We start from the raw sequence: 27,637 nt of genomic DNA, 5'->3' as shown, positions 1-27,637 counted from the left end.
GGAAGACGTGTGTACACATGTACACACACCCACACGCACATCCATGCATTCACACACACACACACACACACATACACACACAGATCAATAATAAACCTAATGTCATGTGGGTGTTTAGAGGTATTCCTGACCTTATCTCCATCTTATATACACATCTGTGAGTTGAACTGTTTTAGGTTCTAAATTTCAAAAGCCATGACACTTAGAGTAGACACTGTAACCTTCTCTGGTCGGCCTTCATCCGAGGCCTAAGAACATACTTTTTATGCAATTGGAATACTTTCAGATTTTTATGCAATTGGAATATGTGTATAGTTTATATTTTCCTTCTGTCCTTCTAATAATTATGCTAATGTGGATGGTGGAAAGAGGTGTAAACAATCTTCAATCTTCATTGCTCTTCTAGAAAATTACACAAATAATTCCAAAAATAAATAACTCTGCATTTATGACAAAATTATGCAAATGCTTTTTGTTACAGATTATCTCATTTAAAATATTTAAATACTCTGATCGAAACTCTTGCCTCTGAAAGACATACTGAAATAATGGTGATCAAATTGAATCATTGTAGTCCCCTTGAAAAATTCCCCTGAATACCCCTGAAAAAACAATATATTAAAACAAAACAAAACTAAAGCATAATTATTAGTGCCCTTGTTAAGATAATCGAGGTAAATGATATAATTAAAAAGTTATCAAACAATAAACATTTGCTGCCGCAGTTAAGACATCCAGAAATTCTTCAGAGCAAAAATATTAACAGTTTTTAAATGATTAAACTGAAACTTTATTCAAATCTTACATGATGATCCATCACTCCCTACGTCACTGGGGTATCAACAGAAGGCAGCACACACTTAGCACACAAAACGCCTTTACCCATTTATCAACATGGGAAAGGTCAGAGAACATACAAATGAAACAAAACTTTGCTGACCATCACAATCAGACAGGAATAACTTATTTTAGTATTACTCAAGTGACACATTAAAATAGCGGGAGATGCAGTTTGCCTGCCTTGAAATAATTGAAGAATCACAGTTGGAGTTGGTTGCAACTTATGGTCACTTCCATGCCTAGAATTTGTTTGGAAGACTTGCTAGAAAAAAGCATTATCATTGTTCATTCTTACCAAACCTGAAATATAACTGCCCAGCATAACACATTTAACTTGGTGAAGTATGCTATTGGCAGTGTGACGGTTATGTTAGCCCTAATTTATGTCAGTAATTGTATAAAGGCAGTACAACACAGTGCCAAACTGATTAATGTGCTTCTGTGCATCTTTGAATAGATCCAATAAGGGAATTAGAAATTTGATTATAAACTGGTCCACCTCCTCCAACTTCAGAAGCACTTTGCTTGCACAACTTCTGCCCAAAATATCCTATTTCTCAAGGAACTTTTTCTACTACACTGTAATTTTTCTACACTGCAGTTACAGTAAATTTCACTAATCTCCTGCTTGGTCTTCAATACTCTGTAAACATATTTTTTTGACTGACAGCAGACATACAATAAATTGATTTATAGTTTGACAGCTGATTTGTACAAAACCATTTGTACAGAACTTAATTATCTTAGAATTTTCAGATGTAATTTATTTGCTATAAACTGTGGAATGTTGACTGTGAAGTTCACCTTGATCTCATTTCAGGAGGGCTGCTCCAGCAGTGCTTCATGTAGCTCTATTTCTCACAACCTTGATGTGACAAGTGCAGTGTGGGTGTACTTCACAGGACGTTATAAGCATTTATTTATCTCCAACATGTCAATCTTTCATCAAGTTAAGGGATTGAGATGAGGACCTTGAATCCTTTCTACCCAGACTGATCCAGACTTATAAATACTTTTTAGGAGAAACATGAAGTAAAGTTCATGCAGATTTTACCAGAATGAATCTGAATAATGTGATGATGCAGAGCATGCTTTATAAACTAGTATACGTTGCTTTGTTAAATAACATTGCATCTATGAAAAGTACTGAACATTTACATTAAGAAACGTTAAGTTATAACTACAATAAGAAACATAAGTTATAAGTTATAACAATGCTCACGATAAATCACAAATGCAAATGTTTTGCGGCAGTGGAAACGTTTAATACACACCCAGAACCAAGTGAACATGAATATTCTCTCACTCCTTCTCTCTCTCATACAAGCACAAACTCACCCACACACACATACACACCCCCATACACACACACACACACACACACACACACCCCGACACACGAGCTGCCACTGTACTTGCCTGGCTGAGAGACTGTCTCACGCAAACCGACTGGTCGTCCTGCTGAGCCACTACAATCCTCAGCATCAGCACTGGCACCCATAGAGGCAGGGCTATCTTAATTCTCTGCCGTGGGATTCTCATGAGCATCCCTGGCACGAACAGAGTGGCGGAAAGAGCAGCCGTGGGCTGGTGTGTGCCTCCGCGAGCGTCCGGGTCGGAGGCAGAGGGAGCGCGCCGAGGGCTCAGAGCAGGTGAAGAGTGAACGAGGCAAGAGGGCTGCGGAGAAAGGTGCAGACGTAGACGTGCGAAGTAGCGAAGAGTGATGGCATGGAGCAAGGGTGGCAAAAAGCACAGTGGAAAGAGCATGGATGTGTGCATCTGTACATGTGAGCAGGCGGAGAAAGACAGAGCGCTGGAAAGAAAACAGAAAGCAACTGCAGTAGAGGGAGTGCATGAAGGTGTGCGCGGCTGTATATGAGAGTGAGCAAGCAAGGAGAGAGTGAATGAGGGAGAGAGAAGCGACGGAACAGCAAGGAGCAGAGGTAGAGAGCCTATATAACACAATCCATCATAGCCTCCACTCACCGCTTCTTTCTCACACACTGCTAAAGCTGATAGTAGTCTCTAAATATATCTACTTTGTGCTATTAGAAAAAAAAAGAAAAGGACAGACTAATGGGTCATTACAACAGGCACACACTTTGGGAACACAGCTAAGACTGGGGCGCGGTATTTTTAGGCAAGCCATTGGCTAGGGGAAACCAGAACACCCACACATGCACGCACACTCATGCACCCACGCAGATGCGCTCACTGAAGGATTTTGAGACTCAGGGAATGCAATCTATGTGGGGCACCTCATCTGAGCATAGGCCTGCACTGGGGGTGGGTAACAGAGTCATCATCTGAGAGTTCTCTCTCTCCTGCTTTTCACTCTCTCTCTCTCTCTCTCTCTCTCTCTCTCTCTCTCTCTCTCTGAATTTCTCTGTCATTCTCTCATTGTTTCTCTCTCCACCTCTTCCTCTCTTATTGCCTCCAACTTGCTCTCTCTGGCTTTCACCCTTTCATTTCTTCTCCCGTTCTCTCTCTGGCTCTCTCTCTCTGTCTTCCTCCATCTCTCTGTCTCTGCTTCTTTCTGTCTTACAAAACCAACTTGCTCTCTCTCTCGCTCCGTCTTGCTGTGTGTCAAGGAGCCACTTAGGAAGCTGATACACAGCAGTGATGCGTAGGTGTGTTATCTTAGTGCAGTACTGCATCACTGTAATGGGGGGAGGGGGTACCTTGAGGTAAAATCTTACTTGCTGTATTACAATACCTACACAGCTAAAGAATGACCAGTGTCTGAATTTGTACAAGTTTGTTCATAGATTTCACGCTGAAAGGACTAGACTTTTCTAGACCATTTTTTTAGAAATGCTATTCAGAAGGTTTCCCAGTAGAATTAAGCTAACATGGGTCTGTTAGGAATGACAGCAATATTTGTGACATGCCAGATCTTCCAAATGTATGTGGGAGTAAGCTTTCTATTGGCTTCCAAGTAGAGCACTGAAGTAATATGACTTCCAAAGCCTATGTTGAGCCTGTGTTTAAAAGTAACACATTTGAGTGAATCATAGTGTAATGGCAATTGGTGGGAAACAGTTCCTTCCCACATGAGCACTGAACTAAACGGTTAGAGCTCCGCAGTGTGGGCGAAGCTGAGCTGACAAGCACCCTACAGCTGCACTACCCACATGCACATGCACACACACACACACACACACACACACACACACACACGCCACCCTAATATCTATAAAATTGACCATACCAGCAAAAGATCCTGATTTTACAACACTTAAGAAGATACACGGTCATCATAAGTACACACCCACACATGTTTTCCGAGGAGCATGTATGTATGTGGGTGTGTCAATGTCCTGCAAACTAACTTTATTAGATTTAAGCTTAAGCATGCTTCTTGTGCATTTCGGTGAGAAAAGTAACTCACATGAGTGGGGAGGTACAAATCGTAGGTTGTTCCAGAGTCTACATCAATGGCATGAAAGCCATTTACAGATCCATAGATGACTTTCAACCTCTGTCCTTCTTCCACAGTGAGATCAACGGAGAGTGGCTTCTGAGGCAAGGAAGTGAACGACTGCGCAAAGATCATAGAGCATTAACACATTGCCAGAATACATTTTTTCAGCTAAAGTGACTATTAATTTCTGCAATATTTGTTAGGAACCCACTGTTTAAAGATTCCACAGACTTTCTGTGAAAGACTAATTTAGATACTAATCTTAACCTTAATTTAGACTTCCTTTTAGGGGGTTGAAGGTGCTGATATCACTACCATTGTGCTGCACTCATGCTCCTAAACAGGACAGGTAAGTGCAATTCAGGGACTAGGAAAGCATCTAAACCAAGGCCTGGAACTTTACATGCTATGCTTCCCCATAGTTAGAAAGGAAACCTTATAAACCATTTGGGTTTAGTTTTAAAACACAAAGGTTTGTTGTTCAGCCTTTGTTTTTAAACTCATCTTTTCAGAGTAAGAAGATAATTTGTATTATTGTGCTGTGCACAGAGATAAAATAAACAGTAAATGGATATATATATATATATATATATATATATATATATATATATATATATATATGTATATGTGTGTGTGTGTGTGTGCGCACGCGTGTGTGTGTGTTAAAACTAGAACAAGTCTCTCAGGATCATGTTAAACTAGGGCACTGTCTTCAAGGTGACCTCCTTACTGACACAAACCTTCTTGGTCTACCATCGTGATATCTGAAATTTTTTTCAACCAAGGTAAACAAGAATATATTATATAGCAACAGCAGTGAGGATATGACATGTACCCAGCAAGGGGTTGAGCATTGAGATTATTCTGAAACGATTTATAAAATATTGTTAGAGATTTTTATAATTTGTTCAAACATAATTGTATCCCATGCAAGCACACAATGACTGGCAAAATTACTGAGCAGTCATGTCACAACTGTTTATTTTTATGTACTTTTGCAGTGAGGATTAAGAACACAATTCTAAGAATATGTAAACCCCTTTCATTTTGGGGCATACCTAGGCCTGTTTTACAGTTTTATAATGACGTTCAGTCCCTCACTTCATTTAAGGAGCAGTAACATATTTGTAGCAGCCTGCAGTTAATGTATGCTCACAACAACTACAGCCATGTGCAACCCCAAATTCCAATGTTCTATTGTCGAGACACACTGCAATAAACTCTTTTCTACACCATTTTGTCTTCCTCAACACTTTAGTTAAAGGTTGTGGTTCTATAACTCATCAGACTCCTTGTTTTGGGGTACTGTTACCTGCACCAACAATTCTAGTTTTGCTAGGGCTCATACAGCACAGCATCCTGTACCTGTATGTGCCTAATGGGATTTTCTCTATTACTCTATTACTATTTACACTGCAATGCAGACAATGGGTCTCTATGTACAGACTAAATTAACTACTGTTTGATAAGCTCATTTAAGGTCATAAGTCATTATCTTTAGTTACCATAATCACCATTTTATGTGGCTTTCAAGATCATCAATACTGAAATCATGAGCCCTAATGACATTCCTGCAATGTCCATGATTTATTAATTTAAGACTTCCAATTTCCACTTCTAATTGAAAATGACTTACATTTCTTATTTATTTGATCTTGCAAAGCTTGCTCCTTCTAGACACAATTAGAGATCTTCAGGATCTTTAAATTTAATTTGCCTGTATGGTGGGAAAACTGGCATAATGAAAATGGAGTTCCTCATAAATAAGGCAGTATAAAGATTAGTCATTATCAGTATGAGAGATTAGAGTTATGTGTTATGAGTTATGAGAGATTAAAATTATGTGTCACTGCAATAAGGAAAACAATGACTGTCAACATTTAAACCCACTGCAATGTCTAAATTCAACAAAATCGTTGAACTTGAGTACAACTTGATGGGAACATTCCTGAATGGCTGCTTTCCTTTTTGCAATGTCTTTTAGGAATCTATATTTCATATGGGGTGTTGCACTAGTGCTACATGCATTTTTATCCAGCTAACACGATGGCCACACTGTAAAAATCATATATGCTTCTAAGGGTTATCAACCTATTTTTTAGGGAAACTTTGTTTGAAAGTTATTGGGAGGTAGCTCACTTCTTAAAGTAAAAAGGTTCAGTCTATGGAACTTTTGTAATGTCTGAGTGGTGCCTAAACTGGTGTCACTTTGGGGTAAACTGAGAATGTGTGTGAGAACATTTTTAGTTTTGAACTGAAATTTCACTAGGTATTATTTCACTCCGCTGAACATTTTATTTTTAGCAGGCAAATGGTGAAAACCAAACTTCAGTGACCTTACCACTGCTTACAGCTAAACAGACCAGGTCATATCCTTAATTTGTTGAATTTTAACTGCTTTCCATTATTACAGATTAAACTATGAGAATTCAGATTACTTTTTTTTCCCTTGAGAGACAATTTTTCCTATCTCCCTTTTAAATTAGTGGGTGATTTCACCATCGCAAACTAAATGTAGTCAGCGTGTGCATGCTTGACATAATCTACATCACTTATGCATACTTAAAATGGAATACCTAGTGCTATTTTTCAAAAGCATATCACTGCACTTATACACATATTAAGATGTTCCTTACATGTGCTAAAATATTAGGGATTCCATAAAGGCCTAGTTAACCTTCTGTTCATCAGACTTGTCAAAACAACAGATAAACCAACTGGCTGACCAACACATTGCAGGCTTTTCCTTTAGGTTGTCAAATAGGCACCCTCCTATGTTTTGTTTGTTTGTTTGTTTGTTGTTGAATTAAGCCTATGACACCTCCAGAAGGCTTAACAGTGAGATCTGGCTAAAAGACACATCCCCTCCAGTACTACTATGTAATGGTCTTATTCCACATCTGATAGAATAATGGCCTCCCTAGTGACTAAGGCCATATCAAACCCACTGGCAACATTAATGCATGCTCAGTATCACCATTTCTGCAACCAGATACTTATAGCCTACCTGGTGACGAAAGCCGTATCAAGCCCCACTGGCACCGTTAATGCATGCTCAGTGTCACCAATTCCACCACTCCCCCAGTCACTTGACACAACATTAACTAATCTGTGACGTCCTGAACCACAACCACTGAGTTGCTTTTTCAGCTACTTTTAATAAACTCTTAATGCTACTATTAGCAGTTGCCCTCTAAAACCAAACTCATCAAGTAGTGAAATGGTTGCCTTGGCTACAAATGCTCTAGGCTCTATCTCTACTGGCCTAATATATGTCTACCAACTGTGTTCCCTCACCTCTGCCACCAAGTTTGTACATTTCAGCTTCTTTCTTTCAAAGGCTTCCTCAATTACATCCTCAAATTGAATTATTTGCTCAATAAAATAAACTATACACTCACCCTCAGAATACACCACCATGGGGCCTCAGAATAGTTCAATACACTGCGGAATCTGAAGTTGCCTCCCTACATACGCTACCAATTTCCAGTCTCTTGCTTTATCTCATCTACTGCTACTGCTAATTTTTGTCTGACCACTGGCGCTCTGCCCTTCCTTCACAAACACTTTTGCCTGGAAGAAAACTAATCTCTATGTGCTTATGATCCAATAACCATTCCAACGATTTAAGTACCTGATTATACCTCCACATATAATGTCCCTGCGGCAGACTACCTTTGCAACCTGATAAAATGTGCTTCAAAGTACCAACTTCAGTACATAGTTTACAATTTACAGTCATATCTTCACCTACCCACTGACTAAGGTTTGGGGAGCAGGATGTGCATCATAGTTAGCTCCATTGATACATTTGATGCGACTTGGACCCATAGTCCAATAGCGCTTTCGCTTTTTCCCACTTCCAACCACTGATCCTGTGTCCTGGAGTGACCGCTGCTGCATTCCTGCCTTCCTCTTCATGCTCTTGAATAAAGTTAGTAATCATCTATATCCTCTGTGGTGGTGCAACTGTGTTGAATGCCTTCCATGAATCACCTGACCCAAACTCCGCTCTCCCATTGTGTACCCACCCTACGGCATCTCAGTGTTTCAGAATTCTCTGAGCTCTTTGGACTGCCTCTTGTGGATTCCACTTCCTTCCTGCTTTTACAGCTGAAGCTGTAGCTTTTACTGCCACATCTCTAGAACTCAGCCAAGTCATCGCAAGACTTACCTTAGCAAATTTTAATTCCTCTAATACTCTTGTTAACAGCAGCTCTAGCATTCCTTTGTCATACCAAGCCACATGACATAGAGCCACACATAACCACTGCCTTATGGCCTTATTCATAAACTAATCTAATTTCTCCACTTTTGTAATAGCAAGTTCATAGACTGTATGTGGTCACCTCATATCAGTCAAACAGCAGAGAAGGAAAAAAAGAAAGGTTTGTACTTTTGCCTCATATTAAACCTCTCTCTTCCAAAACTGCTTGAGTACACATTAAAATTTAAAATTTCTTTTGCTTAAATTACATAAATTTCTATATCTATAGATGAAAATTTATTAGTGCATGCTTATTAGTATTCTTACCAACCAAATTGTGACACTTACTTTGAAAGCCATGAACTTGTGATATGGCTTTGGAGCCCATGCATATACTTCTACAGCATTCTTCAAGGCAATAACCAGGAATTTGATCTTTTCATAGCGAACTGAAATCACAGACATGGTGTCAATGTTAATTACAATCATCATTTTATGCAAAAAAGGATAAATATATTATACATTCCATTGTTTATTTAATGAATAGATGTCAGTTGTATTATTTTGCCCAAGAGGTCCTGCATAAATCATAAAACTATCTGAAGAAGTTACATGAAACAGAATTCACAAGATGAGAAGTGACTGAGATGGAGAGCACCATGTGGCATGACTCATTATTCAAGGCACAATGAGAGGAACATAAATAATGCATAGTTCATGCACGATTGCAGTGAGCAAATATTTGAGTAAATAAATTAAAAAAACAATGAATGTGTTTATTTTATTACTAAATTATCTTAGTATTTCTTCATCTTAGTATTGCTCACACCTGTTACTGATCAACTTAACCATACCATTGTTAATATGTAATGTTTTACCATTTTCTCATGTGTATTATTTAGCCCTATTTACGTTTTGGATTTGCTTGCGTGTTATTTCTTTAATAAAAATCGAACATTCTCAAACTCATGCAAGTTGGTATCATTGTGGAAAAAAAAACTTTAGTGCTCAACAGCATCATAACTACCTCTTGTAGATATTTATGGAGGAAAAAATCCAACAACTTTTCTGTCTTCAATTAGTCCTCCACATATGTCTTTCTCCTAACTCATCACCTCAACTACTTCTGCTGTACTCCAGCAGTCTACATGCCTGTAACATATACTACAATGTTATTGTACTTACACCCCCATATGTATGATGGAAATTCCACGTGTGAAAGGACTTCCTATAGCTTCCCTTAGCTGCTGCCTGTGTGGAGTTTGCATGTTCTCCATGTGCATGTTAGGTTGATTGACATCTCTACATTGGCCTGGTGTGAATGAGTGTGTATGCTATGTGATGGACTGGAGCCAAGATCAGGGTTGGTTCTCGCCTTGATAGGCTCCTCTACGTCCCTGTCTTGGATTAATTGGTTTAGAAGATGAATGAATGAATGATCTGTGATAATAAGAAAGTCACCAACACACTCTCAACATTATGAAGGGAAAGGCACTCTTTGTCTGTCACACTATCCTTCTTCCATTATCTTCTCACCGAATGAGAGCTATAGTACAAGCAAATCCAGCTACTTACTCTGAAGAAATCTTTGTCACTGGCCTGTCATGTTACCCACCTACATTCAACCTAAACTCTCTGAGAGTCTCTGGTGGCTACCTTAGTCAATTATGTCTTGTTCCCCATATAGCAAAACCAAAGTCCTCAGTTTCCTGTCCCATAGTGTGCACCACTGAACCCCTGTTGCTTCCTTGTTGTGTTTTCTTTGGTCATTTGAATCGTTGTGTTTTGGGTATAACTTTGTTTGTGGACCCTGTTTTGAATTTGGCTGCTTCTGATTTTTGTAATAAACCTGTTTGGTACTGGTTTAAGCTTGATAAGTGAAACTTGTATTCCCTTCACATTTTATATAGATAAGCTCTAACCACCTTTCAGTCAAAACTTTGCCTAAACTGAGATGTTATGAATTGATATAGTCAAAAACAGATATAGGGCCTTTTTGACATGTTCATGAAAATTAACTACTTTTTGTCAAGACTAAAGGCACATGACATCACTAAATATACTAAGTATATTTCTCATCAGAATCTGTAACAGCTGCACTGACGAGGATGGGGCAGGAGGTGAATGCAAGAGGGGTTTATTGAAATCCAAGAGGTTGGAGGAACAAATCAGGATAGAAAAAAAGGAACTAGGAAAAGAAACATGAGATCTGGAAACAAAACACATAATCTAACCAGAAGAGACAGCAAAGAGAGAAGGAAACATAAAACACAGAACCAAGGAGCAGAAACTAGATAAGTGACAAAGTTCATATGATATACATACATGCCAACAAACTAATGCAAAACAAAGGAATTGGGTCAACACAAGGGGAAAAACACACAGAACACTAAAAGGAGACACCTGGGGCAGATTACACAGATTGCAGATTACAAAGGAGGGGCAACAAAGCAGACACAGGTGGAAGGTGTGGCCAAGACAGAAAGCAAATGGCTAGAAAAGAAACCAAAACAAAGGAACGCATGGCAAGGCAGTGAGAACCACAATGCCAGAAGATGGGCAACCATGACAAGTTCTCATCAAACCCAATGCTTATTTTTGTCATTAGCTGAAAATGAGTGTACACAATATAAAAAATGAGTGTATGCAAATTTGTCACCTTTCTCCTAAATAAACGAATAAAAAAAGGCATGGGGGTCATCCTATGCTGCCTCATTTGGTAGTGTGCTTATGTTCACTTCGATACATTTTAATTGTCTGAAAGATTTTCTTTGCACCAACAAACAAAAGAAATTGAACCTATGAAGAATAAAACATGGGACTACAGAAATAGAAACAAATACAAAATTAAGATGGGTGCTCATTTAAATTTCTAATGTCCAAATTGTCCCCAGTAATTATTTATATGCAGTGTGAAAAGGCCTTTACACTATTTGCGAACATAAAAAATTAAACATTCATGTGGAAACACACCCCGGTTGGTCTAATGTTTTCACATGGTTGTTTCAGGGTGTGTTTTCTTTGTGTTTGTTTTTTAAACTTTACCTCAAATAGTTTTACATTTATGAATTATAAAGAGAATAGTAGGGGGAAGAGAAAAGTCCCCTTTAGAAAAAAAGCAATAGCGCGATTGGGGGGGGAATGTTTGGTTTGATAACTTTGCAAACACAGCAGCACTTAGTAAAAAGAAAATTAAAATATGCACTCATTCAGGCAAAATGTCGAATTTAATTTAAAAAATAATTTAAGTCAATGAAATTTCTAATGCATAAGGGAAAGAGAAAGGTTTTCTGTTCAAAACAAGATCAAATATATTTTAGTTCAAAGCATTTAGGGAAAGAGAAAGTAAAACAAAACGTCTTATTATTTATCTTAGACTCACCCACTTTGTAGTGCACACAGCCCTCCATGTCTCCTATTGAGGTCCAGCCCTGTTTCTTCTCCACCTCAGGGTCATTACGCAAGATCTTATTCCTCAGCCATGACAAGTAGTACAATCTCAGCTTGTTCTTCTTACCTGTCCATTTAGTTATGCAATTAGGTCACTATTATTATTATTTTCATTGTTGTTGTCGTTGGTGTTATGTTAATAAAATAGATACACAATTTTTATGCATTCTCCAGTATATGCCTGTTATTTTAAAAGTAAAAGTGAAACAATGTGACCAGTGGAGGTTTGAGTTGACACAGTTGTATTAAAATGTGTACATTTGTCATATTTATCCTATATGTTCACAACATATTTAACATGATCTGATATGATTAATGTTAAGGTATGCAAACCAAACCTGTACAGGTGAGTGAAATGATACGTGTTCCTCTGAATATTAAGAGAGCTGTACCTCATAATATTAAGAGAGTTGTAATGTGACATGCAGAATTTCTGCTAGACTCAGCACTACTGCCCTGTATGAGTTTCCAGGGACGTATTCCAGGAAGCCAGCTAAATAATTAGGACTTAATTCAAACAGCTATACCCACCTTTTCCTACCAGTTCACACCAGGCTCAATGCAGCCCACAAACTAAATTTATGTAAACTCTAATCCTGCTAATTCAAGACCTCTAGTTTAAACTGATCTTAGACTATGTCCTTGGCAATAACGTCTGTGTTAAACAAAACATGAATGTCCCTAGTGTCCCTAGGGCTTACCTGAGATGGTGATGAGCACATTGAGGCCTTCTAGTACATCCATCTGCTGGAAGCGTCTGCGGCTGATGAGTGGGTAGACTTTCCCCTGACCGCTGCGGTCCAGGAGCCACAGACTGCTCTCAGTGCCAACCAGTAGATTCACACCTACATATGGTGGAAAAAGTAGGAGAGGAAGTACTGAGTGAAAGCTTATCAAAGCAACATTGTGCAAAATATGTTAAAATGCAGAATGAAACATTGTATAATGAGAAAATATTGTCCAAAAGTACTTGATTATGTGTGTGATAGATTTCATAAGATTAATGCCATTTTAACTCTATTTAGCACTATGGTACAGAGACTCATACACTGAATAATATGAATGTGGGTTTAATAATCCCAATCTTAAAACAGACCAGCAAACAGCGATACAGCAGCTTAGCATGAAGAAGCATGCCTTACCCCACAAACTAGCACACAGCACCTCAGCGTTGAACTTCTTTTTGTATTTGCGTATCTCTGGTGTGTCACTCTGGGGCCGGATATTGGCAGGGTTCACATTAACGATGGAGCCCTTCCTGTGGTTCTCCCTTTTGTACAGCTCAGACTTCACATTGTCTGAAGCAGCAGAATGGGTATGTGAACGAAAGAAAGAAAGAAAGAAAGAGAGAGAAACAAATGCTTGCTTGGCTCCACATTAGAAAGGTCTACAGGCCACATCTGTGAACGCAGTGTTGTATGTGAAATAAATGCTAATGCTAATGAATACCTACCGCCTAGCTCAAAACCAGAAATCTCAGGAGGCCCAAACAGTCAACGGCAAGAGCACTTATCACCCAGCCAGAAATATTATACCAAGAGTTTTTTTGTGAAAATTCATCTCAAGCAACAAAGACAAAGACAACTATGTTAGAGCACATATAGGGCAAAGATAATGACTTACTAGGGTTGTTTCCCTGTGGACTTTGAGGGGGAGGTATCTGTAGCAGGCGAGGATCTATGAACGGAGTGAATGAGGAGGAAGACGATGAAATGCTCTTTGCTTGCTGGCCATTACATGGTTTCTGAACACAAACATCAGTAAAATGGATAAATGAGGTGAATTTAAGATGACTATCAGTGTAATGTATTTTGCATGGCACTATCATTGTAAAAAAACATTGGTCCAAAATGTTTATTACAGTACATTTTCAAAACAAGGAGCTATATGTTTTATCCTGTTTTGGTCTAACTAATGGTTTAATATATTGTAACTTTATAGAATACCTGAGTAAACTTGTGCAAAAAATGGTTAGTTTGCTTCACTACAATTCTCATTTGAAATCTACTAAAATTGTTTTGATATCAGTTCACTGTTTTGATATCATTGTTCACTGCATTAATGGGGTCACAGTTGATAGACTGATATGGCTAAAGATAAAATAAACCAGCCACTATTCATGAAAGTGACCTACCACAGAAATGTACACAGGATGTTTCTTGACCTCATGTGTTTTTTTTTCTGTTGTGTTAAGTAGCTTTGTATCAGTAACACATGCTTTAAGCTTTCTAAAAGGGCGATAGCAGGCCCACATAAGGGGCAAAGCAACACCTTTTTAATCTTCATAAATCTAGTGCACCATATTTATTTGTAGCCGATTCACACAATTATTTGCACAAGACACTATTCATATGACTCTGTACAGGTTTGGAATACCTTGCTATCAATAACTTTTGATCAGCTCCCACTAGCTTTCTTTTGAACAATGATTTTGGAATCCATGCCAGTAAAATAACTACACAACACCCACAATCCACCATTTTGGAATCCATGTCAGTAAAATAACCTCAGCTACATATTTTACACATTTCAACACAACCAAGTGAACCCTAATGTTGCAGTGCTTAGGTTGTTAAGGGTGCTGACGGTATTTGAGGAGCACCTTCGTATGGGGGCTCCAACCATCAGGAGACTGAGGGCAGATGAGGTCATTCTGGCCCATGCCTGGGAGCTCATGGCCAGGGCTCTTGTGCAGGATATCCGGGAGGAGGTAGCTGTCATTTGACGCTAATGCCACATTCTTGTGGCATGCCCCCTGCTTAGAGGCTGCCACATTCTGGAAGAAACAGAACGTACTATTTTAGGTCTAACACATTGCTTGCAATGTGAAGAACAATGTTATTTTATAGTAATTTAAGCAGATACATATAATACTATATATGATTAACTATATTTTATACCTTAAGATTGCTTTTTAAATGTTTTATACAACATCAGCAAGAATGTACATCTCATGTATCAACATTAACTAAAAATTCAAATAAAACAGAATCACAAAGACTAAATGTACACTTCTCTGAGAGTACATACAAGGGTTCATAATTATATAGATGGATGATGCCCTCTAGTGTATGTTATTCATAAGGCAGGCGATATGTGTGTGATCTGGTTATTACAAAAAACTTCAATGAAACACTATTACATTTTGGAGTTATCCTTCAAGTGTTCATCTGTGGTTAGTTTTAGTATTGTAACCTGGATTGTAAAATTCTCCTATAAGATGGCCTTAAATTTCATATCAATAAACTAGATATGAAATTGTTAACTTTGTATTTGTATTTTATGGACATTATATTACATTGATCCTATATGCAATTGTATTAAAACTTAGAGTGTCAGAAGTGACAAATGAGGGACCTCCTGTTGTGGCAGATTTTATTTGTCTTAGAAACAAATGCGTAATCCTTTAGTTCAAAATGCATTTAAGATCATGACAAACATACTTTTAATTAGCAGTATCCACACCTTGGACTGTTACCGTTGACTAAATCTGGATGTGCATTACTTTTGAAGATGAAGCTAAGAGTACCTGTGGTACCAGTTGTGAGTGAAGATTGCTGTGGCACTGTAGAACTATATCCTCAGAGGCCGTATTGAAAAACCTGCTCTTATCATTGCTTTGTGGTGACCTGCAGTATGGAAATGAATAAATGCATACATAAATAATATTTTCTACACTGGCAGCATGTTTTGTACTATACTCTCTCGCGCTCTCGCTCTCTCTCTCTCTCTCTGAGAGAGAGAGTTCCTTCATCAGCTGTGCAAGAAAAGGTCAAGGAAGTGACACCGGATTATCTAAGATTTATTTACTTAGTTTACTAAAATATCAGTGTCCTCCAGGTACTGAATGCTAAAAATAAACAGCAAAAATGGATTTGTAGTTCTGTACTGTGAGTAGAATGATAGCAAAGATGTGAAATGAGAATCCAAGTAGCTATTATGGCTCTACAAGTCTTCCTATTTACATACAAGGATCCAGTTTAGCTTTGTCAGTCTAATTAATGTAACGCTGACCTGTGCTTTTCCTCATCATCGCTGCTCCCCAGTTCATCACTCGAAGAGGAGTACTCTGTAGCTTTCACAAACGGGCTGAATTGAGACCTGTGACCAGAGCTCAACTGAAAGCCCTGAAAAACAAAAAGAATTTCAGTGAAATGTGTTATCTTACCTTAGCTAAGACTGATTTTGCATGAACTGTAACCTCTAACCCTTTTAGAATGTTAGAATGTCTATTAACAAACATGATATATATGCAGTACTTTATAGTATAGTTTATGTAGGCCCCTAAATTAAACTGAAGTTTAGTTAAATTTTGCAATTACATGAATTTGGATGGACAGATTCAAGACACACATTCCGGCTGTTGATTGATATTTATGAAAAAAATCTTCATTGGGAAGGAATGACATCTTTTCTAAATTCTATTTCCATTTGTTGAACATTGTCTTTCCTTTAATTGTTTATAAAGCAGTTAATCCCAGCAGGAACATTTGCCCCCAGTGAAGGTATCAGTGGAAATACTGGGCATTTGTATGTCAATGAAAATAGGTAAAAGTGTACTGTTTGATTTAATTTATCTTCTAGTTGCCAGGTTGTCTGCACTATAAGTCTTTCTATAGCCAAGGAACACTTCTCTTTGATAAGCAGAAATTCTTTTGACAAGAAATGTGTTTGCTGTAAAACCTTTACCAAAGCAGTTTGTATTTATAGCCTAATAGAAATAAGTAAATAAATCTATTTGGCTTTATAACTGTTGCCATGTGGAAATGTTTGTATTTGCACCAGTGAAGTAAACATGTCCCACATGTCCCTAGATTAGAAAATGTATATAAATGTATGTATATATATATATATATATATATATATGTGTGTGTGTGTATATATAAATATATATATATATATATATATATATATATATATATATATATATATATATATATATATATATATATATAAACTAATACCTGATATTGCTTTGATGTTCCTGAACACCCATCTAGAACCTTGTTGTATTCCTGGATATGACTGTGGTGAGAAGCACTTTCTGGCTGATGATAATCTATGACAAAAAATTTAGAAAAAATGTGATTTAAGATCTCAACATAAGTTACATATAATTATATACATATGAACTGATTTTTATGAATTCATTTGAATTCCCCCCCTGTTCTGAGTACTGAAATTTTACTGAGTTTGAAGTTTTTAAACCAATCAAATGCCTCTTGAAATCGGTGCTCAATGAAGCAGCAGTGACTAAAATGGGAATTTTCTCACTGATCTCAAGCAAAGGTATTTGAGGTGCTTTCCAAAAATTCTTTAGCACATCTAGCTAGCAAGATATTGCTTAGCTCGTGTCATCAGTTATAATCTGGATGATAAAGCAGTGCTTTGCTAATGGTGGAGTTTGCCATCATATATATAATACAGGTTTTAACAGGTTGTGTCTTACTAAGGGGTCAGTAACAGTAACACAAGAGGATTACACTGCTAAACTCTATAATTAACCTGAACTGGTTTGTGAACTGGTTGAACTAATAACTTTTAATACAAATCAATAATATACTTCAATAAATATGTCCTATTTTTGACCATGACCATACTAAGCAAAACACTTTAAATCAAAACAAGGTAGGATGGTTCAGGAGATCCTTAAATTGTAACTAACCCCCCACTTAACAATAACAGTCATGTGGAAAATGTCCTTCTTGCTCGTGGCAATGATTCCATTTTACAAGTTAAACTCAAAACAAATCTAAAATTTGACTTTTCACTATACTAAGCCACCACAAGATGGCGTCAAGTACAAAATCACTGATGACTACTGAGCATTTCACCTATATTCTAAACACTCCCTACATGTTTATACCTGATGCAGTACTGCTTGTGCTGCTACAGGAAGCTGGGAATGGAATCCTTCTGTTCACAGGGGTCTGCAGACCTCCACTGTAGCGCCGATAAAAGTCAAGAGAATGAATACAGAGACAAATCAGTGCACAGCTGACTTATGCTACGGAGGATGGCTTTACATAAAGACTGTGGTTTTACATTTACATTTATGACATTTAGCTGAAGCTTTTATCCTAAGCGACTTACAATTATGACTGAGTACAACTTGAGCAATTGAGGGTTAAGGGCCTTGCTCAGGAGCCCAACAGTGGCATCTTGGCAGTGGTGGGGCTTGAACCAGCAATCTTCCGATTACAAGTCAAGTACCTTAACCGCTGAGCTAACAAACTGTTTTACATGTGGTAAATGTAAAACAGACTGAACATGAAATTGATTCAATTACTGTGATGTAGTTCTGTGGTGGTTCATGAACTCTCTGCAGTACAATTTTGATGTAGTTCGCTCTGGAACCTTGAGAGAAAATAGAAAACAACAACAACAACAAAAGATGGACCACAAACTTAATACGGACACACCCTGTAAGCACTATTGGTGCCACCGGTACAGATGATGAGTGAGTCAACACTCAATCACCAGATATGAGGCAACACACACGAGGCAGCACACTTCACATGGGTAAATGTTAAACCAACACTTCCGTGTGACTTGTGCAGTCAGAACTCTAAATCTAACCCACCCACATCTGTTTGTGGTTTCTCGATTCCATTTTACCAATGTGGTTTCTAACCTTCTGACAGCCCATCGTGTTTGCATGTGTCACATAAGGGAAGGAAGACACCACCCAGTGAAAAGGGAAGCTGTTTCTGACCGGTTTCAGCTGGGTGCCAAACACCTTAGTGGAGCTTTTACACTGCTGTTAGCTTTTAGACCAGCATGTTCACATTTGTTTAAGGGTTAAAACCCGAAACTAAATGATTTGCTTTTCTTCAACCTGTTATCTTTTATATATATATATATATATATATATATATATGCTTGCAAATGAGCTGAAAGTGGAAGTGTTTCTTCTTCATCAGTTAGCAGTAGTGTTTGTTTATGAGGTTACAAGGCAGTAGCAGGCAAGATTTCACTATTGGTATAAACTCAAAATGACACATAAGAACCACAATAATAGCATAATATTACAGCATGATGTCTTTCTAGCAAGCTGCTACTGGGCACAATGACATGCACATTAACATGAAGGTGAAAATTTCAAATGTTCAATAGCACTTGCATAAAACACTTCAAGATGTGTGTGGCATTATGTGAACTGACCATAGGAGGATGCTCATTGGAAGTAGGGAAATCCAGGAATACATCATCCACCGTGGGTGACAAACTGGACATGGCCACATCTGACAGGGAGTTACTGTGCTGACTCTCTCGGCTGGAGCACAAGTTGGCATTCTGAAAATGAACCTCATGTAACTCAGTCTACCTTACACATCTGAGCCTCTAATTAGGCATGAAGATACATTCATGAAATAAAAAGTAGTACAGGAGACTGGCAGACACTCAACACACTCGGCTATTGCTGATTACTGAGCGAAACCTGTCATCCTACAATACTCAGAACTAGTGTATTTATGATAAGGAAGAGATTTTAAATTAAAAGAATGGTATGTCAGTGGTATCAATGCGGGGGTTAGCTGCAATAAGCTTTAGCAGACAACACACATACATGCTTTCCCTAGGTTTTCTTCATTAGTTGAGCATTTGAGAGCCTATATATTCAAAAGCACTTGTTTGGCCCTCAAACAGTTCTTATTCCCAAAAAACACTAAATCTCTTGTGACCCTGAAATGGCAAATAACAAAAATAACCCACAAAATCACAGAATCGTGAAGCACCCTTGCATGATCATTTCAGTCGAGTGTCGCTACTCTGTCTTCTGTACCTGGAGTGGTGCCCTCTGCAGGACTGGAGTACAGGGACTGGAGCTGCTTCCTGAGCCCAGCCTTGACTGGATGCGCATCGACAGCCCTGCCTCTAGTTTGTTGACATTAACGTGATGGCTCTCCAAAGCTTTTGCTTTGTTCTCCATCTGAAGGTTAATATAAGCAACAGAATAGATTTCTGCAAGCGATTGCTGTTTACTGAACAACAGAGCTTGACCAAGATGGGATTTTTAAGAATGCTGGTAGATTATTATATTATTATAATATGTCAATATTTAAACTTTATTGTTATGCAAATAATATTTGCTTAAGTAAGCAAATCAAATAAATAAATAACCTGCTTAACCAAATAGATCATACAAACATGAGGATGCAATAGGTATAAAGTTGAAAAGTTTAAACATGATTAATGACTTCTCCTTATATATATCTTAACTAAAGTGAAAATTGTCCAACAGTAAGTGGATTGGTCAGGCTCTATCGAACATTAAACATGCTTTATCAACTTGACACACTAAAAAAGCTATTTTGCAGCCAGCAAGCATATTTAACAAAACATTTGACCTGTGGCCAAACAAAAGATCTTAAAATAAGAAGTCTCAAAATTAGGCTATAAATTTCAAACCATGCTGTGCATTTTTACAACCCCTATACCGTCCCCACAGCAGGAATTCCTAAAAGATTTAAAATGATCCACGCCTTTAAATGAGAAGGGAATATCTTCATGGAATATCATGGCAAACAGTAAAGCAGCAAGCATGAGCTGGCCTAGGGATTTACCACTAGACACCAGCTACTAGCAGGACAGTTAGGCATGACACCAGCAGGCTTCTGGGGCTCCCTTTGCTTGGGCCTGTGGTCGTGCTGAAGCGAAAGCAGCTGTGTCTGGTCTTTGGGAAGCGTGCGGTGGAGCTTCCGCATCGGCTGCTGGGGCTGAGCCGTCAGGTCGGCCTGCCTCTGCACAACGACATAGACAGCAAGCATTTCATTCTCCACCAACAGCCTCGTGAACTGAACCACACGGGCCGGCCAGGGAAACTCAGACTGCTAGAATCCTGACCAGCCGCTTGCCTCAGTGTTAGCCTGACCAAAAAGTTGAAATATTCCAGAGTGACGGAGCTCATACTAAGCTGAGTATTTAATGCACATATGAGGACACTTTAGAATATACGCACGTGTTATTGCAACTGAACCTAAATGGAGAGCATTCGTTTTTGAGGAGTGTGAAAACTTCAATTATGCCACTCAAATGAGATTTTTACCATAGGCCTGTGTGAAGAAATCAGTTGAGATTTTGTTCTAAACCTCAGGAAACTATCAGCATACTTCTTGCATTTGCAGATATTATATCAAAATCATTTTCAGTGAAGATGCTTATTCTGACATATCTGATTTACACATATTAATTAGAATATGCAAAAACATATATCTGACACAAATGACAAAACACTGAAACAGTAGCATGAGAAAGCATAACATGTAAGTGTTAGGAAGTGCTTAACAACTCTTTCATCTTGCTATAAAAAACCACACAAAGTCAAGACTCAAAACAGTGGCTAGAGTGACAGTTTAACTTCCAATGATGTGGATGACCACTTCTCTATTGAGTCATGTGACAAGTTGTGTGGACATCGCACACACACCTAACAAGTGTTCTGGGACAAGGGAAGATAGGATAAAGATAAGAGGATAAAAAGATAAAGATACTTAAAGATAAGATAAAGATACTCTGTAAATCCGAGTGTGTTAATTGTAAATTCTGCCATTAAGTACCCATTAAGCAATGCATTAACATAAGATTTCCTGTAAGTGAAATTCACATTTGTTACTTTAAGGACTTTTATAGGAGCACTACTATTCCCATAAATTTAGTGAGCATCCCTAAGGCATTTTATCATTTAGTAAGCAGTGGCATTACAAGCTGATCTTAAGAGAAGAGGTGTCAGGCTTGCATTTAAATGGTTAGTTACCATCCTGGTAACTTCAGGATGGAGAAATGAAGACTAATGTTACAGTAAACCATATAATACAGTAAAATGAAAGTAGGAAGCTTGCTATGACACATCCATCACACAACCCTACTTTCAGCCCATCTAATGTTAGCCAAAGTTAACAAATGATCAATCTTATATCAATGATGAGATACTGTGTATACATCATAACTGTACCATTATTGTGTCCCAAAATAATTAGCCAGTCATCTTGCACCAGTTTTCACTGGCCTTGCCTACACTGCAATAATCTATCCTAATTTAATACAGTGTTCAATAATCTATCCTAATCTAACACAATGTTCAATAATATATCCTAATCTAACAGTGTTCAGAGTACTGCTGTTTCTTTCATCCAAAGGCTCTCAATATTGCTCACATGGTAGCTTGTAAATGTGCTAGTTTATAGATGCATTTCTTAAAAATACTTAAGAAATGTAAATTATACCATTTTATTATAAAGAAACCCCTGTTAAATCTAACCTTATAAACCAAACAAAGAAATGGAATTCAATTTTAAGAATTAAAAATTGGTCTTTACCTGGTCAGCAAAAGGAACTAAATGACTTGATCCTGCATCATTCCTTTGCCTGGCTGAATCTTCAGGCTACAATTCAATAAGAGTTATATTAGCGGCAAGTTCACGGTGCACTGTGACTAATCATGTGATTCTAAGTGGAAAATGTAAAGTATTCTGTTTCTGCCTTTAATGTTTACTCTGTGAATCAGTTCACATCATTACATGTTACTTGTGAGAATAAATAAAGATACTGGAAGCCACTGGAAAGTTTTGTTCTGAAGAAACTCTTCAATAGTAAGGTTACGCAAATTGGTTTGTTTACTAAATAAAAATTGCATTTGCAGTGAGAAGATAAAAGTGAGAAGATTTTATGAATATAAAATTTTAGGAACATAAATTGGTTAACTGTGGCTGGTGACAAACACTGATTTATAAAAATATGTCACTAACACTGCTTTAATCCTCCAAAGACCAGTGAACCATTAATAAAAGGAGGATATTCTGTGGAAGAAATTTCATTTGGTAGCAGAGTTACAGGTCCTCTGGTCTGAACAGGGCTTAGGCCATTTAAGATAAAGTCACATATCTGGCACCACAGAACAAAGCAAAAAAGCAGAACAAGAAGATGTCTGAGGAACTCCAGTCCATAGCTGTAAATAATTATCTATAATTTCGCCTCCTCAGGATGCTGCCCAAAGCTGCTGCACTATAAACACAGAGCTAACACAATGGGTATGTGTGCGTGTGTTTGTGTAAATGCGTGTTTGTATATGTGTGTGTGGTTGGTGTGTGTGTGTGTGTGTGTGTGTGTGTGTGTGTGTGTGTGTGTGTGTGTGTGCATGAGTGAGTGAGTGAGAGAGATTGTTGTTTTTAGAGATTTTAAGTATTAAACAGACAGACTTACTTTGTTAACAGTTCAACACTTTACATGAGAGCTTTTTTCAAGTTATAAACTGTTGTCTGCAGCTGGTATAATTATTAAAAACATATAATTTTAAAAAGCACCCAGAACAGATTCCAGTGATTAGATAATATTGTGTAATAAAGAAATCCTGTATACTGTGCCAAAATCAGTACTTAAATATTCATGGTTATAAAATAAAACTCCAAGGTATCTAAAAAGTGCTGTAAATTTGTGTTGGTATATAATGTTATATTTGTGTTGTTATTTAATGTAACAATGTATTGTTATTAATTATTCCTGAAATCACTAATATAAAGAATACCATAACTCAACCAGCAAAGGACAAGTTAACATCATGTAGATTGCTTTTTTAATGATTTTAGCAGGATGGATGTGAATGAGAGATAATTCTGTCCAACCTGCTTTACGGCATTCCATTTGGTCCTCTCCACATTTAGGATTCTCTCATTAAGATCAGCCTCTTCTTGCCATATTACCTCCTGTAGCTCTGACCACTGGAATGCCTGCAACTGCTTCTTCTGCTGACATACATGCATGCATACATTTTTAAAATATTTTTAGGATGTTTAATCTATTTTGCAGCAATACATTTGATAGCTCAATAAGAACATACTGCTGGCCACTACAAAACCTTTTAGCATAGCTTTTTCACGTAGTATGTTTTCCCTTTGTTATAGACTGTAATTAAACTGTCATTAATCCACAGTGGTGCATATTTAAAGCAAACATTTTCCTGGATTGATCACTTTTACAAAAAAAAAAAAAAGAAAACGTCTTTAAAAAGATTAGCTGTCTGGAAAAAAGTCACCCATACATCTTCCAAGACTCTCCTCTGCTCTTGCTGGTGTTCTATCCTCCTCTGTCTGTCGGCGAGGAGCTGTCTCTTGTAGCGTTCCTGGTCATGAAGCTGATGCTGACTCTGCCTTTGGGCTTCAGACTGGCTTTTGTTCTCTTGCTGCAGTCTCAGGAACTCGCGCCTTAATGTGGATTCTCCAGGAAGGTTGACTATAGAGCTGCAGTGGAGGAAGAGCATTTTGACGAGTCACTCGGTGATCATGCCGTCATGTCACAGTTATGTCACTGCTAATAAAGGGAAGCCAGGATGTAGGTAAATGTGCTGGACGTCGGAAAAGTATGCAGCTGATGCAGATGATGTTGGCTCCTGGGTCTCGTGATGTGGAGGGCATTGCGTACCTGGGTTCTCCTTCATCTTCATTCACTTCATCCTCCTCATTGTCACTTGTATTGTATTCATTGTATTCTGACCCTTCTGTTATTTAAGAGCACAAATGAATACAGATTAATAAACGTAATAAAGTAAGAGAAATAAAGAGTAATAAAACTTGAGGTAACACTGTATTTTGCGTGGTCCTTTATAGATGATTTATATAAACTCTCAACTGAGTATCTGTTATAACAGCTTGTTGAGTATGCCAAGATGGTATGTATTAACCTGTTACATGTTCAGTGACTTCTGAAATTAACATCTACAGATATGAACTTGGACATTCTAAATAAAGTAAAAAATTGATTCATCAGATTAAACAGATTTTATTTATTCAGTTAAAAGCCTCTTGATTAATCTACAGAATGTATTCATATGCTTCATTACTGCTACATCATTGGTATGTTACTGAGAGTCTGTTGAGTAACTATTTAATATTTAAACAGCTCACTCAAAATACAATGTCACTAAATTTGGTCATTTTTAAAATTAAATTAAATTTTTTACAAAACTGAAAAATTCTCTAAACCTACAGAATATAATGCTCATAAGAGTCTTACTTACTCTCTACTGATACAATTATATGAAATGAGGTTGCTTGTAAAATGGGCACTAAATCAGCACATTTGTGACAGCACAAAATGTCCTTTGCTGTTGTTTTAGCTTAACTGTTTTTTAACCTATAGGGCTAGGTGTTCCCTGTTTTTAGTAGGGAAAATATACCAGGTTGTGGCTAAAATGTCATTAATTACACTGCATATGCATTGGACATGGATATATGGGGTTTACACTTTTACAGTAGGCCATATGAATAATCAGGTTCATTAATGGATTTTACTGTGTATACATTGTATAAAAAATAATAGCAGCCTGACATTGCTCAAATTGGTAAAAACAGCCTATGAATGTATTTGTGTATAATGTGTAAATACTATACAGATGCAGAATAAAGAATAACTGAGCGAGATAAAGAATAACTAAGCCAGCATGGATAAACATAAAATCAACATCAGTCAACACTGGTGTAAGTTTTTGATAGTGTGAAAGAATACCCATACAGCTTCTCACCTCTTTCCCCTTTCTTCTTCCTTGTTCTGTCCATGTGGTCTTTGAGCATGAGACGTGCTTGCCTTTCATTCAGCTCTTTAATGAATGAATGGTGCAGAAGTGTCTCAGTGCATGGCCGATGCAGGTAATTCTTTACCAGACATCTGTCCACAAAGTTCAAAAACTTCTTGGACCTGCAATATTAAGAAACACAGGGTTTGGAAGGTGGACATAGTGTGAAGGAAAATTGCAATTACTTTCAATTAAATCTCTTTGAACATCCATCCATCCGTCGAGATCAGTGTTGTACACAATGTTTCCACAGGACTGAATTTTGTATTACTCCTACATCTATATACATAGAGAAAGTTAAAGTCAACCTTGTGAGCCAGCTTTACTTTGAAGCAAAGATTCCTGTCTTTCTTTTTGCAGAGTAATGAAAAACTCAGAGGTCTTTTACCATTTTTTGGATTTAAGTTTGGGAGGTGGGTTCCGTGGGATGAGGAAGAGGGCTCTCATAGGGTGCATGTCACACAAGGCTGCAGAGAGAGAGCATATGTACTTACACCTTATGTTCTTTAATTTTCACTCCAAATGTTTCTCCAGAATATCTAATGAAACTCACGTGGTGCTCCCTCTGCCATTTCCAAAGCTGTGATCCCCAGAGACCACAAGTCACTCTATCAAAACATAAAATGAATAATTTAAGCAATGACTGTAATGGCCATCAATATTAGCATCAACGCTTGTCAGGCTCATATGGAATGAAATAAATTTTACATTGCAAATGCGACAAGGCAACATATATGTATTGCTTTTCTATCTATCGATCTATCCATCTACATATATTATTATATATATATATATATATATATATATATATATATATATATATATATATTTTCAGTATTACTGTGTCCTCAAAATTATGAAAATATATACAGCCTTCAAGTTAACAATTTACTGACCAAATGAGGTGCAACGGTTGGGACAAAGGAACTTTAACACCAAGGATGACACCAAAACATAGCTTTTTGACCACAAACACACTTTTATGGTTGAAGTAATACAGCTAAAACAAGGGGTAACAAGCATGGGCACAGATAAAATAACCTAATCCCCACATTTAAGCACAATATCATGGAAAAGTCTTCGGCCACTCAAAAAACTATGCTTAATGCTACTTATCAGAGCAATGTTCATTTTCTGAAAGTTATTGTCTTCTCACAAGATATCAATTAATTATGCAAAACAAGTTGTTGGATAGATGGTTCTACACAGTGCTTTTTTTTGCAAAAGCCTTGGAAACTCACACATGGCATCTTAGACTAATTTATTCACACTCTATGTTTGAGGACATTTCAGAGGAAAGCCTGCTTCTGCTGGGAGTATGAAACTGGATCGGTATTCCCTCTTCCACCATGACAATGATCAAAAATAGTTCTCTAGTTCCATACAAAAATGGACTACTGACCACAGAATCAAGCTCCTGCTATCCCAGTCTCAACCTCAGAACAAGAAAACAAGTCCACTGCTATCTGTAGGACAAGCTGAAGAGAAAAATCCACAACCAACTATTCTTAGGGATTTGTACTGAGGAATCGTGCCTGAGGAATTTTAGCTTTGTAGATGTTTGTGAGGTCACACAGTGACACTGCATTTATCAGTGTGATCATAGTTGATTGTAAAGTGAGTATTCAAGAATATTTGTAAAATTTCGGAGTTTAGGATTCAAATGTATGACGATGATGTTGAGTTGAATTAAGTTCTATAAACCCCCCCCTATGTGTACAGTACCTTGTGTACAGGACTCACCCTGTAGTCATATGTAGATTCAGGGTTTTCATCACAGGCGATCACTTCTGGAGCCATCCAGTATGGTGTCCCAATAAACGTATTCCTTCTTCCAACTGTCCTGTCTAGCTGAGCACTCACCCCAAAATCCACTATCAACAGAAAATGTGAGGTCAGTATTCCCCTTCAAAAGTATCTTGACTATGATTTTATATTAAACTTTCTTTTAATATTAAAAGTACTCTTAATATTTAAAAGATGTTTTATTGAGGTAATCATTATTCATTCGTATAAGCTGAGAGTCTTTCTAACGGCCCTGTAGAGAAAAAGGTTCTTGTATTTACTGACTATCCTTGCTGTGTATTTACAAAATACTTGCATATGTGCAAAAGAAATTACAAAAAGATAAATAAAGAAAACATGAATA

General features: G+C 37.5%; 1 protein-coding gene across 10 annotated transcripts in view; it reads right to left on the bottom strand.

The window, feature by feature from the left end:
* Positions 1-27,637, bottom strand: part of si:zfos-2326c3.2 (mitogen-activated protein kinase kinase kinase kinase 4) — a 48,418-nt gene that overhangs the window by 9,171 nt on the left and 11,610 nt on the right. Inside the window, exons 7-30 of one of the 10 annotated variants that reach the window (XM_081698594.1) lie at positions 27,232-27,362; positions 26,042-26,096; positions 25,877-25,955; positions 25,438-25,610; positions 24,339-24,414; positions 23,959-24,157; positions 23,543-23,665; positions 22,241-22,306; positions 20,489-20,665; positions 19,708-19,854; positions 19,086-19,217; positions 18,211-18,278; positions 17,788-17,873; positions 16,886-16,980; positions 15,936-16,048; positions 15,451-15,550; positions 14,524-14,697; positions 13,545-13,665; positions 13,064-13,219; positions 12,623-12,766; positions 11,854-11,988; positions 8,820-8,920; positions 4,232-4,381; positions 2,260-2,517 (exon numbers count right to left, since the gene is read on the bottom strand). In XM_081698594.1, coding sequence (XP_081554720.1) covers positions 2,260-2,517; positions 4,232-4,381; positions 8,820-8,920; positions 11,854-11,988; positions 12,623-12,766; positions 13,064-13,219; positions 13,545-13,665; positions 14,524-14,697; positions 15,451-15,550; positions 15,936-16,048; positions 16,886-16,980; positions 17,788-17,873; positions 18,211-18,278; positions 19,086-19,217; positions 19,708-19,854; positions 20,489-20,665; positions 22,241-22,306; positions 23,543-23,665; positions 23,959-24,157; positions 24,339-24,414; positions 25,438-25,610; positions 25,877-25,955; positions 26,042-26,096; positions 27,232-27,362 — 3,059 coding nt within the window. Of the gene's footprint in view, positions 1-4; positions 603-1,644; positions 1,706-2,259; positions 2,518-4,231; positions 4,382-8,819; positions 8,921-11,853; positions 11,989-12,622; positions 12,767-13,063; positions 13,220-13,544; positions 13,666-14,523; positions 14,698-15,450; positions 15,551-15,935; positions 16,049-16,885; positions 16,981-17,787; positions 17,874-18,210; positions 18,279-19,085; positions 19,218-19,707; positions 19,855-20,488; positions 20,666-22,240; positions 22,307-23,542; positions 23,666-23,958; positions 24,158-24,338; positions 24,415-25,437; positions 25,611-25,876; positions 25,956-26,041; positions 26,097-27,231; positions 27,363-27,637 lie in introns of those variants that run through there. The other 9 variants (XM_035532009.2, XM_081698595.1, XM_081698599.1 and 6 more) reach the window with 9 other exon arrangements.

Source organism: Electrophorus electricus, chromosome 16, assembly GCF_041902795.1.
Source record: "Electrophorus electricus isolate QZ-2024a chromosome 16, ASM4190279v1, whole genome shotgun sequence".
Classification (NCBI taxonomy): Eukaryota; Metazoa; Chordata; class Actinopteri; order Gymnotiformes; family Gymnotidae; genus Electrophorus; species Electrophorus electricus.
The sequence above is the reverse complement of the archived record's forward strand: the minus strand, read 5'-3'. Positions and strand labels throughout refer to the sequence as shown.